The sequence below is a fragment of the Tamandua tetradactyla genome, chromosome 13 (genome assembly GCF_023851605.1).
Source record: "Tamandua tetradactyla isolate mTamTet1 chromosome 13, mTamTet1.pri, whole genome shotgun sequence".
NCBI classification, from domain to species: domain Eukaryota; kingdom Metazoa; phylum Chordata; class Mammalia; order Pilosa; family Myrmecophagidae; genus Tamandua; species Tamandua tetradactyla.
In genome coordinates, this window is record NC_135339.1 from 77276484 (window position 1) to 77290246 (window position 13763).

Genomic DNA, 13763 nt, shown 5'->3' on the forward strand with positions numbered 1-13763 from the left:
AATTCCAACATGGATTTAAAAAAGAATTAAAGTTTGGAGTTCATTATAAGTTGTTGAAAAACTAAATCATGTCATTTTCAAAACTCTGGTAAAATTTAGTAAGCAATTTAGATCCCTTGTATAAGTATGTATTTATAATCAGAGAGGTTTTATTTATCCTTTGTAATACATTTTTAAATTTTATCCTGTAGGACTATTTTGAAAGAAAGTGGGTTTGCCAGATACCTTCATTCAGCAGTTCTTATCAATGGAGCTATGCTTATTTTTGGAGGAAATACCCATAATGACACTTCCTTGAGTAACGGTGCAAAATGTTTTTCTGCTGATTTCCTGGCATATGACATAGGTATGTATGTGTTAGAATTGTGCAAAATAGGAAATATTGGAAACTTTTCTTAGAGATTCTTAAATAGTTTTATTGACATTATCTGCTTGTGTCATTTTAGAGACTAATTCAGTGAAATATTATTAATGGAATTTTCTCTAATTTTAGCGTAGAAGTAGAGGAGGGCCAAGAAAACAGCAGTATGAAGGTGAGTTAGTAGTAGAGGCAGGGTAGTAGAGAAATCTTGGCTTGAATGTGTTTTTAAAGGGTTTTGGTATATTGCATCCCTGGGTGATACCTGTATGAGTCTGTTGTGTCTATTAATTTATTCGTTTTCATAATGACTAGATATTGAGAACTATCAAATCATGTAAATTATAAATAGTAGAATGCAATGACTTTCAATTTAGTAGGGATGAGCAAAAATTTAAATTAAATGCACCAGATATACTAGTAGGTATAATTATCTGATAAAACTAATGAAAGGAGTGTTCAAAAAGTAGAGCTAAAGCAATAAAGTTTTTGAGACAAAACCCAGAAAGTACCTAGAAATGGAAGTAACTAAGCTTTTTTGAGAGAGTTAGAAGTACAGCACATTTATAAATTTCACTTTATTTTATTTTAATTGTGCTGCCAATAATCCTCTCAGTTTCTGAATATTTAAATGCATATATTTATCAAAATACTAAATTTAGACATCATGGTAAGCCATTGCTATGAAAACATTGCTTATCTGTGTATCATATTATAGATAAAACCTAGCTTATATATAAAATATATTTAACAGTACTTAAGAACAACTTTTAATTGGTGGCATGCATAAAGTAATATATCAATTTCCAAGTTAAGTATTTTGATTAATAAAAATTAAAGAGTCCAAAGAACAAGATATTTAATATCTGTAAGAAATGTATATTTTCTGTTAAGTATCATAAAGGCACATAGTATAATTTGGAAATTAGTTCAAATGGCAGCATATAAAGAAGATTGTAAGTATTTGTAAGTTCTTCAATCTTTTGTTTGTTCAGAAGGAAAGTCCTAGTAATTAAGTTAAGCATATTTTTTAATACTAAACTGTGAGTATCAATCTGTGATTAAATATTAAAAAGAGTCCACTGTCTTTAGGATATTTAGATTCTAAATAATTGAATTTTCACCTTTTGAAATCATAATCTTAAATTATGATTTGTGATGAAAATGGGATTGTTTTAGTATTTAGCTCTTAAATCAGTATCTTAAATCTTGAAAAATGGGTTAAATGAAGGCTGGCAGTGACGTTATTATGATCTGTCATTGCCAGTCAAAATATTTTTTTGGTTATGGTGATGAGAAAATGAGCTCATTTCTCTGGAGTAGGTAAAAGTTTTTTGGTTGTTTTTAGTCCTAGGGAAAAATTAGGACAGGCGTAAAATTTTTGTTGTTGTTACAGATTCATACAGTGAAGATTTTGAATTTGTGCGAAAGATTCTTCAAGTAGCTTCCATGCAATGTCTAGCATCTCAATGAAGAAATTAAAGCTGAGCTCTTTTGTAGCTGAGTTGTTAGGAATTTTTTTAAATTTTTGTCATGTGGTTCAAGATTCATAATATTTCAGGTTTTTGTGTCTCAACAGAACTTCCTTGATAAAGAAATATTATTGGCGTTAGTTTCCAATAACGCATTTCTGTGTTTGGATTATCATTATTACAATAACTACTATTTATTAAGTGCTTTCTCAGTGTTAGGTACTATGCTAGGGATTTTATATATAATATCCATGACCTCTTTAACAACCCTGTAACAAGGTATTAGTTTTGTCTGTTTAATCTTTGAGAAGTTTAAACAGACAAGAGTAAAAGTAACTTGTCCAAAGCCATGCAGGAAGTAAATTGTAGAGCTAGCTTTTTAACTTCCATTGTTTATGGTAATCTTTCCACTTGACTTCAGTGTATTGTTTATTTGAGTAAATTATATGCTCTTAGTTCTGGAATCAAATTACCCGAGGTCTTATGTTTCAAAATATTTGCTCTTTTAAGACTGTGGAAAGATATAAGCAAATATCATTTTCAAACAAACTGCTAAGATGGGAGGAAAAATAACATATTTTAAACAGCTTTATATATTAACATAGAATTTTTTTGCCCTGTGCTAAAACTAACAACAAAAATCATAAAGCAGCCATATAATTGAACAAAGAATAAAAGTGTTTGTTATTATTTCATTTGTTGATTTCTAGGCAGTTCCCATTAAACATTCATCTAAATAATCTGTATTTATCCTCATAGTTTTGCAGCATCAAATTTTGGGATATATTCTTATGGAAAGTATTTTTCATATTGTTTTTAATATTGTATAAAATGACTTCCAAAATAATTGTTTTTCTTATGAAATATATTTTTGTGAAAATAAAATACAACCATACAATAATTAACTAATCAAAAAATAGATGTTTGAAAAGAAATGTTATGTTGCCTTTTTTTCTCTTTGTTATAGTTCATTAGGACTTTTCTAACAGATTTAATTAGAGCGCATCTGAAATTTAGCTAACTGATTGCTCTGTGTTATATGAATTTTAAACAAAGAAGAATATTTGTGCCAATGCTAATTTTTCATTGTTGTAAAATATACTATTTCAACCTTATTGACAATTTTATTCAGTAATATCATTCATCTTTGTAGATATAACCTTGCCTTTCCAGTTCTCCTTACATTATCCATGACTTGTATAGAAGACAAATGATGATGATTTTCAAAAATGGCTGTATTTAAGCATCTTGTTTGAAAGTTGCAGGAAAAAAAAGCAGACCTATATAATTTGATTCTCTGAGATTAGGTATCGGGCATTTATAGTTGTAAAAATCTATATTTTAAAAAAAGTCACTCAAATGCCCCTGATAATAAAGCCAGGGCTGGTGAATGAGATTGGATTGATTGTAACATATTCTTTATGTTGGGGTATATTCTTTTATGTTCTAGCTTGTAAATATAGTTTGAGTCAGATTTTAGAATCTTAAAGCTTTATTAATATTTTTGTTATTGCTAGTGTTATGATTATTACTTTCAGAAAGCAACCATAATACTTTCTTGAAGGTTGCAAAGATCTTTCTGGTAGAGATAACCTAGTAAGCAAGAAGGCTAAAGATGCAATGGAAAAATATGTGTCACTGAGTTAATCTTGTTGCTATACACATTTATAATTTAAAACTTACTGGTTTAGAAAGTAAATATTGTCAAATAGGTTAGTTTTTAGAGTCAGATGTGAAAAAAGAATCAGATATTTTAAAAACATTTTAGAATTATCATTAAGTGGTTTGAGTGAGGATTTCAACATTTAAAAGTGAGTGTTTTCACGAATAGAAACAGAACTTACACTTTAGTGAATTTTGAGATAACATTTCAGAATAATCAAATGAGTATTTCAGAATTCTCAGTAGACCTAACATATAATTATGATGCTCAAAATTGCAAATGGTAGTCATAATTCTTCAGTAAGAAGTACAGCTCAGAAATACATTGGTCATATTTTTCCCTTTAGAAAAATAATACATCCAGGAAAATGTAATTTCCTGAGTTAGATTAGTTCAGAATAGGGTAGTGGATATGATTTCTATCAAAAATATATGTTACAGAAAACAGAACAGCTCTGACTTCAAATCAGACCAAACCAATAACCAAGTTTTAAAAATTGCCTGAACATGTGAGTTTTACTTATGACATTAATTTCTTGGTAGGTAATTATTTATAACCCAGTAAATAAAACTGTGAAAGGCAATTTTGTGTTTGAACAAAGTAATATTATTTTAATATTTTATGTTTAACATAATACAGTGGAGTTGTACTTTGGCATATCCTTAAAATTTCCTTCGGTAGTTTATGAAGCATAGCATACACATTTTTGTATAACCTTGTAGAGTAATATGTATATGTAAAAATACAATGTATATAATTTTGTAAGGCATATAATTTCATAATGAAATCATATTCAATTTAAAACATCTATTTAATTTCTTAAAATACCCCACATCCAACTCTCTTATTCTTCATATCATAATTATTTTCATTTTCTGGCAGTTATTTTATTAGTTTCTTTCTATGTCAGCCAAGTGCTCCCTATGGTTTTTTTTTTTTTTTTATTCGCATGGGCAGGCACCGGGAATTGAACCCGGGTCTCCGGCATGGTAGGCGAGAACTCTGCCTGCTGAGTCACCGTGACCTGCCCTCCCTATGGTTCTTAATTCTTAGGGCTCTCCCCTGGTGAAGGTAGCACCACTAGCCTGTCCACCTGGACAAATGAATTTGTTGGTCAAGTAAAGCTTTAAAATAATTCATACTTTTTTCGGTGAATTTGCCAACTTGCATTGGCTATTTCAAGCTTTATTGGATCCTTTGCTCAAGGATCCTTGTCTAGGATTATATAGTGAAATAGCAGTTTCTTTCTTTTATTCTTTTTTTTTTAAGAAGAGGCCAATAAGTAAAATAAAGAGAGAATACAGAGAACTAAAATTTGTCCAAAGCTTCCTATAGTGTTTGGCACTCTACAAATGTTTTATAATGTCATTCTTATAACATATAATATCTGTCTAGTGTGTATTTATTATATTCAACTTATAGAGGAATAGACTGATTTAGCATGATAAAGCCCAATACCATGCAGAGTGTAAGGTGGTGGATTCAGAACTTGAACTCAAGTCTCAATTCAAAGTTCTTTTGATTCTACCATTATACTATGATATTGATTTTTCCTGATTTAACAGAAAAAAATGGGATAATCTTTTAGCTGGAGAAAGGGCAAATTATATTTGTTATTGTAGCAAGAAACAAGAAAATTAGTTTGTCAGTAGATTTAGAGTTATTTTTTTGTGGTATATTTGACTTTTACTTGTATATTACTCCTAGGTTATTTTATTTTCGTATGCTGACTATTAGGAGTAAGTTTTTTAAAACATCTTTTGTTGTGAAATATAACATATATACAAAAAGTGGTAAATTCCAAAGTACATTTTAACAAGTAGTTATAGAACAAATTTCAATGTACAGTATGAGTTACAGTCCCACAATTTCAGGTATTTCCTGTTAGCTGCTCTAAGACACTGGACACTAAAAAGAAATATCAATATTATGATTCAGTAGTCATATTCATTTGTTAAATGCTATCTTCTCTATTACAACTCTTCCTTCTCCTTTGATCCTTTTGCCAATCTTTAAGGGTATTGGGCGATGACCATTCTAACTTCATGAAAAATGACAGTATGGGGTGGGGAGATGCATCTGGTTGCTCTTGGAGAGACTGGTAACTCTGGGTTTTAGGGCTTATATGTCTTAGGAACCACCTGGAGGTTTTCAGTTTCTGAAAAATGAACTTGGTGATCAAAATTTTTATACAGTCTCAGGTACAGTCCTGGGTATTCTTTAAGGTTTACAGGAAGACTGTTGGTTGGGGCTTGGCATACCATGGCTATTAGCAGTATCTAGCTGGAGTTTGTATAAGAGTAACCTTCAGAATAGCTTCTTGACTCTATTTGAAAAGAGTGAGTTTTTATTTATACTTTTGTGTGTAATCAGTATTGCTTTTATGGGTTTAGTTTTTGTCTCATTTGTCATATTGATTTCACTTTTCCGTTTTCAGTATTTTTCTCTTTTTGCTATATTTTCTTACTCTCATTATATTATTCTATCAGAACTCAGAAATATTGCCTTATATTATTTTTTTCATTTATATTTGAATGCTTTGATACAATGGATGTGCATTAAATGTACAAAGTATGTATATGGAATTTAGTGGGTTTTTTTTGTATGCTATTTGGTGGGAGTCACATTTCATTATTTTTCCATGTGAGTATCTTATTATTGCATTTGGTGAATTTTCTTTTTTTGTTGTTTAACTGTTTGGGTTTTGTTAGTTTGTTTTGGGAAGTGCATGGACCGAGAATCAAACCCAGGTCTCCTGCATGGCAGGCAAGAATTCTAACTGAAGTATCCTTGTGCCCCCTGTACATGAAATTTAATTCACGAACTATGCATGGAATAATACTGGTTATTTGTGATCTTTAGTATAGCTATTCTATATTAAATTGGAGAATGAAAGAAAACATGACCAAAATATAGTTAGAAGAATATTGTTCTTTACACTAGACTCTTGAATTCTGTATTACATCAGCATACTCTTATGGGGTAAATGAACTATGTGGGGAAGATTCATCCTTGTGCTTAGTAATTTTCATTATTCTTTCATTATGTAAATTAAATTTGCCAAAATTATTCATGTTCATAGTACATTGATATTTCATAAAAGTCTTTTTAGATTGAGAACAAGATAGACCTTTAGTTTCCTCAGAGTAAAGTACTTTTTCTTTCTGTGCCTTCACCCCATCCCTGTTTTCATTTGAAATTTTCTCTGCATACACAGATGACTAAAGTGGTATGGAAATAAGATATTAGAACTTCTCTTTACATGTTTTTATCCAAAAATTAGGAAAAATTAACTTTTATTAATAATACATGGTTTATCACAGGTAACCTTTCTTGATCTTTGTGCTATTATCTAAGATATTCAGTAAGAAGAGTGGGCACTGTGAAATTTTGGGGGGATTGAATATGCATCCTCACCTATAATACAACATGGTACACTTTTGTACCATGGATTTATAATTATATTTATAGTTTTAACAGAACTAGCCTTCACAAAACAGAGACTTGGCTTAAAAAGAGTTCTGCAAAGAACTTTTGGATTGAAAGTAATACTAGAAATATAGGTACAAATGAATAATAAGATAATGGTGAATGTGAGTTAAATGCCCTGTGTCATTTAATACAGCTTAAGGAGCAGAGAAGCCTGAGAGTAAGAAAAGGAAGGATACCTTAAAGAGGTCAACAAAAATGTAGTGCTGCCGGTGAAGGTAATGTGAACATCGTTTAAAAAGTGCATCAGAACATTAAAACACATTCAGAAAAAGACTTTGGATATTTCAAGAGTATAGAAAAGTTTAAAGTAAAAATTTAGAAGAATCGAAAGAGAGGATGGGTATACCTTCAGACTTGAATTAGTTACCTGTAAGATCAATTTAAAGTACAGTGTGTAAAAAGAGGTGAAAATCATGTGGAACAAAAGATATCTGAAGATAGATCTAGGAATGTCAGGAGGCAATAAGTAAGGAAATAATAAGTAAGGAAATAATATGAAAATTTCCAAGCTGAAGAGGGATTTATGTTTGCATAGTGAAAGAACTTTGGCTGAAGAGAAAAAAACTTAAACTTAGTCATTTCTTGGTAAAATTCCTGAACTCTTAAGATTAAAGACAGGACTATCTTGTTTGCAAGTGATAGTGACTGCAAAAGTGTGTTTTGAAGAATAATGCCCCAAAATGTCAAGTATGAAAAAGAACAGTATAGAAAGATTTGCCTTAGGTGAGATGAGAATATTCTGTAAAGCCAGTACAATCACACTGGTAAGGTACTGATTAGAAAAGATGAGTGGAATTGAATAAAGAGTCATGAAATCGATCCTGCTATATGTGTGATACACACACAGACACACCCACACATATATGATACAGTTGGTTCTGTAGTTCAGTGAACAACGGATGATATTTTTAAAACTGATGCTCACTGAATTATTATGCTTAAAAATGGTTGAAATGACAAATTTTATGTTATGTATGTTACCACAATTTAAAAAATCCACAGAACTAACACATGATGCTGGTCCAGGTGGCTATCATTCTGGAAGATAATTAAGTTAAACTTCTGCCTCATACCGCATGTAAAAAAATGTTCTGAATGGATTAAAAACTTAAATATAAAAATGCAGTGAAAAAAATCTTACAAGGAAATCAGGGAAACGACTACAGTTTAAGAATGGGGTGATCTTTTAAATCATGACTGGAAGCTAAGAGTTTACCAACTATAAAAGTGATATGATAGAGTTCATAAAGATTGAAAACTTTTTGTATGACAGATAATACCATAAACAAAGCTAGTACACAAGCAAAATATCTTTTGTAAAAAGATGTGCAAAAAAAGTAGGGGACAAAAACTTAATATAAAATATACAAAATTCACAATATACAGAGTTCTTAATTTTGGCAGAAAACAAAATAAAAAAAGGTGGAGATATAGAAAATATAATAAAGAAAATAGTAGAAAAATCATTTCATTTACTATTTGTATATTTAACTTAGGGAGTGCAGTTTATTTTCAAAGGAACATAGATATGTAAGATTGTAATTTAATATAAAGAATGAATATCTCTCCTAAAGCTTGAGAATCTAGGGATTTAGTTTAGACCATTTGAAGTAGAATGAAGTGTGAGTGATATTATTCAGTTACATGATTTCTGAGTCTTAAGCCCAGTTTTGAAGATGTGGAGTAGTGGAATGTTTTAATATTTAGGTTCTAAACTGCAATGATAAAGTAATGATGATATTAGGATATGAGACGTTATATCTGAAAGCATTTTTTCAGTCCTACACATTAGGCAACCCTTTGACTGCTTTAGAAACTTTTAAATTATGTCTCTACATGAAAAAAATTACTAATACTATTAACTAATTCATATTCCTAAGGTATAGAACGTATTACACTCAAACAAAATTGATAACCAATGTAGTTTCCTTACTTCCTTTAATTTTCTTTAGAAAAATATATTGTGCCATTGAACTTTTATTTAACTATTTTAGCTTTCCTTTTTTTTTTTTTTTGTTGTCATGTACTGACTTAAGCCAGTTTCTCCTATAAAATTTTGTATGTCTTATAAAATGGAAAATTTTAGGTTTTTCTTTTTCGTAGATTTGAAAGTAATTCTCTTACCAAATTCTTCCACTCCTGTAGACATATTTATTTAAACATTTATTACTAAGCATAAAATATTTCATAAGATTCTTAGGAGACTCACTGTAGTCTTAACTGTTTCTTTTTAGGTGAGTCTTTGCATATCTTATATAAAAGGTTCTTTTAAGGTATGTCAACAGAAAACTCCGAGATAGCAGCATTTATCAAAGTGCAAGGGAGTCAAACTTTACATTCACGCAAAACAAGTATTTAAAGGAAAAACTGAGCAACATTAACAATTTTAAATTAGTTTATCATGATGAACATGAGCATCTTCCTCACATCATTATAATATAAAAAATGTCATTATTTCAAACATGAGCATAGCAAAACAGGGATAAAATTGTTTTGTTAGGGAGGCCATATTTATGGAACATATTCAAGGTTTTTATTTTGGAAACTAGAACAGTTAGAAGGAACCTGTTATTTTTGGTTGAACTGCAAAGTTTCTTTTTTGCTTCCTGACTTTGGTATATGAAGTGCATGATCATATTGGAAGCTAGGCAACAGCCGGGTAACAGGTCAGATTTTACTCTGCAGGTAGACATAGAAATATACAAAAGGTAGGGTTCCATTAACCTTATGATCAATATCCTATTGTGGTCTTAATTTGCAGTTTTTGAATACAGAGATTGAGCATCTCTTCCTGTGATTATTAGCCATATGTGCTCCTTTTTTGAAACACTTGTTTGTGTATTTTGCCCATGTTTCTATTTTGTTGTGTGTTCTATAAGGAACTCTATTTTTCCCTCTCATGTGACAGTTTCAAGTTTAGTGGTCTAATTGCCAGGATAGCTCTGCTCATTTTTACTCAGGGACCACAGTTCTTTCTGTCTTGCTGCTCTCCTGCTCCCTAGGATGTTGTCCTTATCTGTGTAGTCAAAACTGTATTCCAACTCATAAAAAGGAGAAAGATTTTAAGTCTAGCATAGCAAGTTTTATAGCAAACAAGGCAAATGTCACATGTGTCACTTCTACTCATATTCTTTTGGTAGGAACTTAGTCTAGCTCCAAAGGAGGCTGGGTACTGTAGCTTCTACCTTTTCAAATGTGTGCTCAGCTTAAATTATATTACCATGGAAGGGGTATGGGGATCTTGACACGTAAGTATCTGTTTTTTTTTTTTGCCACAGATTGTTTTTTAATTGATTTATAAGAGTTCTTAATATATTCCTGTTATTAATCTTTTGTTGTTAAATGTATTGCAAATATTTCCCTATTTGTGTCGTCTTTTTGCTTTCTTTAACATATCTTTTAGTGAACATAACTTTTTAATTTTAATATAGTTAACTTATTCAGATTTTTAGGTTTAGTACTTTTATGTGTCTTCTTTAAGATTTTCTTACTTTCCCCAAGGACAAGATGATATTTTCCTTTATTATCTTCTAAGGACACAGGAAATTTGGCTGTCATAAAACTTTTTTGGACAGAAAAGTAGTCTCAATTTGATAATTAAAATGTCTAATTCTTCTGTGTAATTTTAAATTACCTACAGGGTTTTTAATTGTTAAATCAGTATCTGATAGTACATGTCCAGGCTTTTTCTGCTGATACCCTTGACCCTCCAGATCCCTTGGGCAGGATCTGAGATTATTCCATATGGGCTCTCTATTCCATGTAGCCCACACCCAAAATTAATATTAATGCATTGTTTGTCCTAGAGAATCATGGAAATGCAGACCAATCTCAATGGCTCTTCTTTTTCCCTCTGGATTTTCTGGGTTGGAGTCAGTCCCCATTTGATGGAGTTCTACAACAAAAAGGGCATGCATTTTAAAGTTCTCTGAGTGGTTCCATTGTAACTGCCCTTACCAGACTTGAGGTAAAGGAAGTGGCATCTTCCATACATCTCTTTGGGGAGCTCATAGCACAACTCTCTCCAAATATATCCTCCTTGCAAAATCCTCTGTCTTTCAATCTCTTGACTCTTTTATATTCTCCAGTTGGGCAAGAGGGTTGAAGTACATGACACAAGATATTGGATATTTCTTTGAAAATTAGTATACCTTGAAGTATCATATATATTATATCTTAGGCTCTTGGTTTAATATGCTATCATATAATTTCTTAGGAGCTGGCCTTATAAACTCTTGTGGATGTTATAGAATGTGTCTACAATTTATTTTTTTGGTTATTTTGAAATTAGTTTATTGTTTTTCTTAGAGTAGTATAGCATTTAAATGAGTTTATTGAAGGAATATTTACTCTGCAAAAGACAATGTGGAAAATAATTTATTTTGCTGCCAAACCTTAATGATGTTTGGACTGCTTGGCATGCTTTTTTTTAGGTGGGGTTTCCCCAGAGGCACTGAGACAAGGTGCAGATAGTTTACTTGGGAGGAAACACTAATGGTAGGAGGGATCTAAAGTAAGAATGGAAATTTAATAGAGAGTGCTTTATATAGCAAGTTCCTCTTGTGGACAATTGGAGAGTAAAGTCACTGAGGAACTTTTGGAGACAATGTAGAACGTGTCTCAACATTGTTCCTGCAGAAGAGAGAAGTTTAAATATGCATCTACCAACTGTATCTGTATTGATTAAGAGCTGCTTCTGAGAATATTAATTCTTGGGCACTTTCAGCCTGATCTGGCCACTGACCAAGTATGCAGGTGTGTTGTTTGTGGTAAGCAGAGCTGAGACTATTGGTATAGCACTTACATTGACTGCTATACCTGCCATAAAACACATTATGAATGAACTTTAAGTATGATTTTTCTTACAGATTTACATTTTTGAAATTACTGTAGACATTATGAATCTTTATGTCACAATGTCTACCAATGAATTTCCTAGTGAGTCAAGAAAAGAAATGCATAAATAAATAATGAAATTAACTGATTCTATAAGAGGAAGAAAACATTTTAACAATTCAGGGTTAAGGTGAAGATGTTAAATCCTCCACATTTAATATAATGTTTAGGAAGAGTTGCATAGGAAGTTATATATTATTTGGGAGTAATGCCTTTCAAAAAATATTTCCTATATCTGTATTAAATGTATGCAGGATTATGTTACTTTGGAGTTCAAATATAATAATACTTTTATCTTCATCATAGTGCACAGTATTGCTACTTTTTCTTTCAGAGTATATTCAGTACAGTGGTTTTCAGTAATCATGTAGTTTGCAAATTCTAAGAGCAATTGTCAAAAGCATGTCACCAGCACTTCTTAATACTTACTTACTATGTGCCAGATACAGTGTTAAGTATTTTATATTCATATTTATTAAGGTAATACTACCCAGATGAGAAAATTGAGGCTCAGAAATATTAAATAAATTGCCTAAATTGATGCAACTAGTAAATGAAAACAATAGGATACAAATCTAAATCTGCCTGAAACAAAACCATGCTCTTAACCAGTATACAGCCATTGTAATATAACAACCTCTTTATTAGGAATATGGATTTATATTTTTTGTTGAGAACTTATTAAATATGATATATTTAAGGCTTTGGTCCTACTATAGACTTAGACATTAAGGAAATGTTAAAATACATTAAAATATAACTTTAATGGTAGATATTGTTTTCAAGTATACTTTGTAAATCTAATGTTTAAAAGTAGGTTACATATTGTGATTTTCTTGTCAAAGGAAAGCGTTTGTATGCAAAGTAAATATCAGTTAGCTGGATATTTTGCCACCATAGAACCATAGCATGCATGTATTCATTTAACAAACCTCTATTGTATACAAAATAGCTACTGGTCTTGGTCCTAGAGATGGAGATGGAAAATAAAAATAATCCTTGACCTCATGGAGTGCATCTTCTAGCAGGGAAAAAGCTAATAAATCAAAAACCATATTATAATATAAGAAAGTGATTGTTGCAATGAAAATCAAACAAGGCAGAGTAAGGGGATAGAGTTTTCTGGAGTAGTCAGCAAAAACCTCATGGAATAATCCCTGATCAGATTTGTATTTTGGAAAGAGTGCTATGAGCCATAATAGCACAATCTATAGAATACATTAGAATCTGTCCTACAGAATATTATGCAAAAATTACAGAGAAAAGTAGATTTCAATATGTATCTGGATAAACTATAGTGTTAAGTGAGAAAAGTACGTGGCAGAATAAAAGATGAACATGATCCCATGTCTGTAAGGAGCAGCTGAAAACAAGACACAATATTTAGGCAGAAATATCCAGTGGGCAATAGAATATATAGACCTTATTATACTCTGAAGAGATATCTTGAATGAAAATATGGTTATAATAATAATTCTGAGCCTTTAAATACAGATAACCTGTTCACACATCACACTTCAAGAACTCTCTTTACCAGAGGTATTTTTCCTTTTCTCTGGTGTCCTCTGAGACTGTCCTGGTTACTTCAGGCTCTTCTCATTTTGTTAAATAATTTGTGAAATAAGCTCCTTCTCCAGCTTTTTGACTTTATGCCACCCTGAGTTAGATTTTGCTCTACTGGCTTTGGTGCCTCTGTAGTTCAAATTAACTGTTGCCCCCACCCTCTGCCCTATGGTGTTCTCCCTGACTAGGCGAGGCTAGTTCCTCCGGCTTTTTAGCCAGGAGACAAAATTCTGAGAGAAGCCATGGTTGTGAATGAGATAACATAGGGAATATGTGCACATTTTAGAATAATAAAAGACTTTGAGATGTAGGAAAAACC

At 31.3% G+C, this 13763-nt stretch overlaps 1 protein-coding gene across 5 annotated transcripts in view; it reads left to right on the forward strand.

Annotated features, from left to right (window-relative positions):
• The window catches only part of ATRNL1 (attractin like 1), a 931221-nt gene that overhangs the window by 185132 nt on the left and 732326 nt on the right, over positions 1–13763 (forward strand). For all 5 annotated transcript variants that reach the window (XR_013161757.1, XR_013161758.1, XM_077126124.1 and 2 more), the window contains exon 10: positions 192–346. Coding sequence is in view for 3 of the 5 variants with exons in the window: in XM_077126124.1 (XP_076982239.1) it covers positions 192–346 (155 nt within the window). In the remaining 2 variants the exon portion in view is untranslated. The remainder of the gene's footprint in view (positions 1–191; positions 347–13763) is intronic.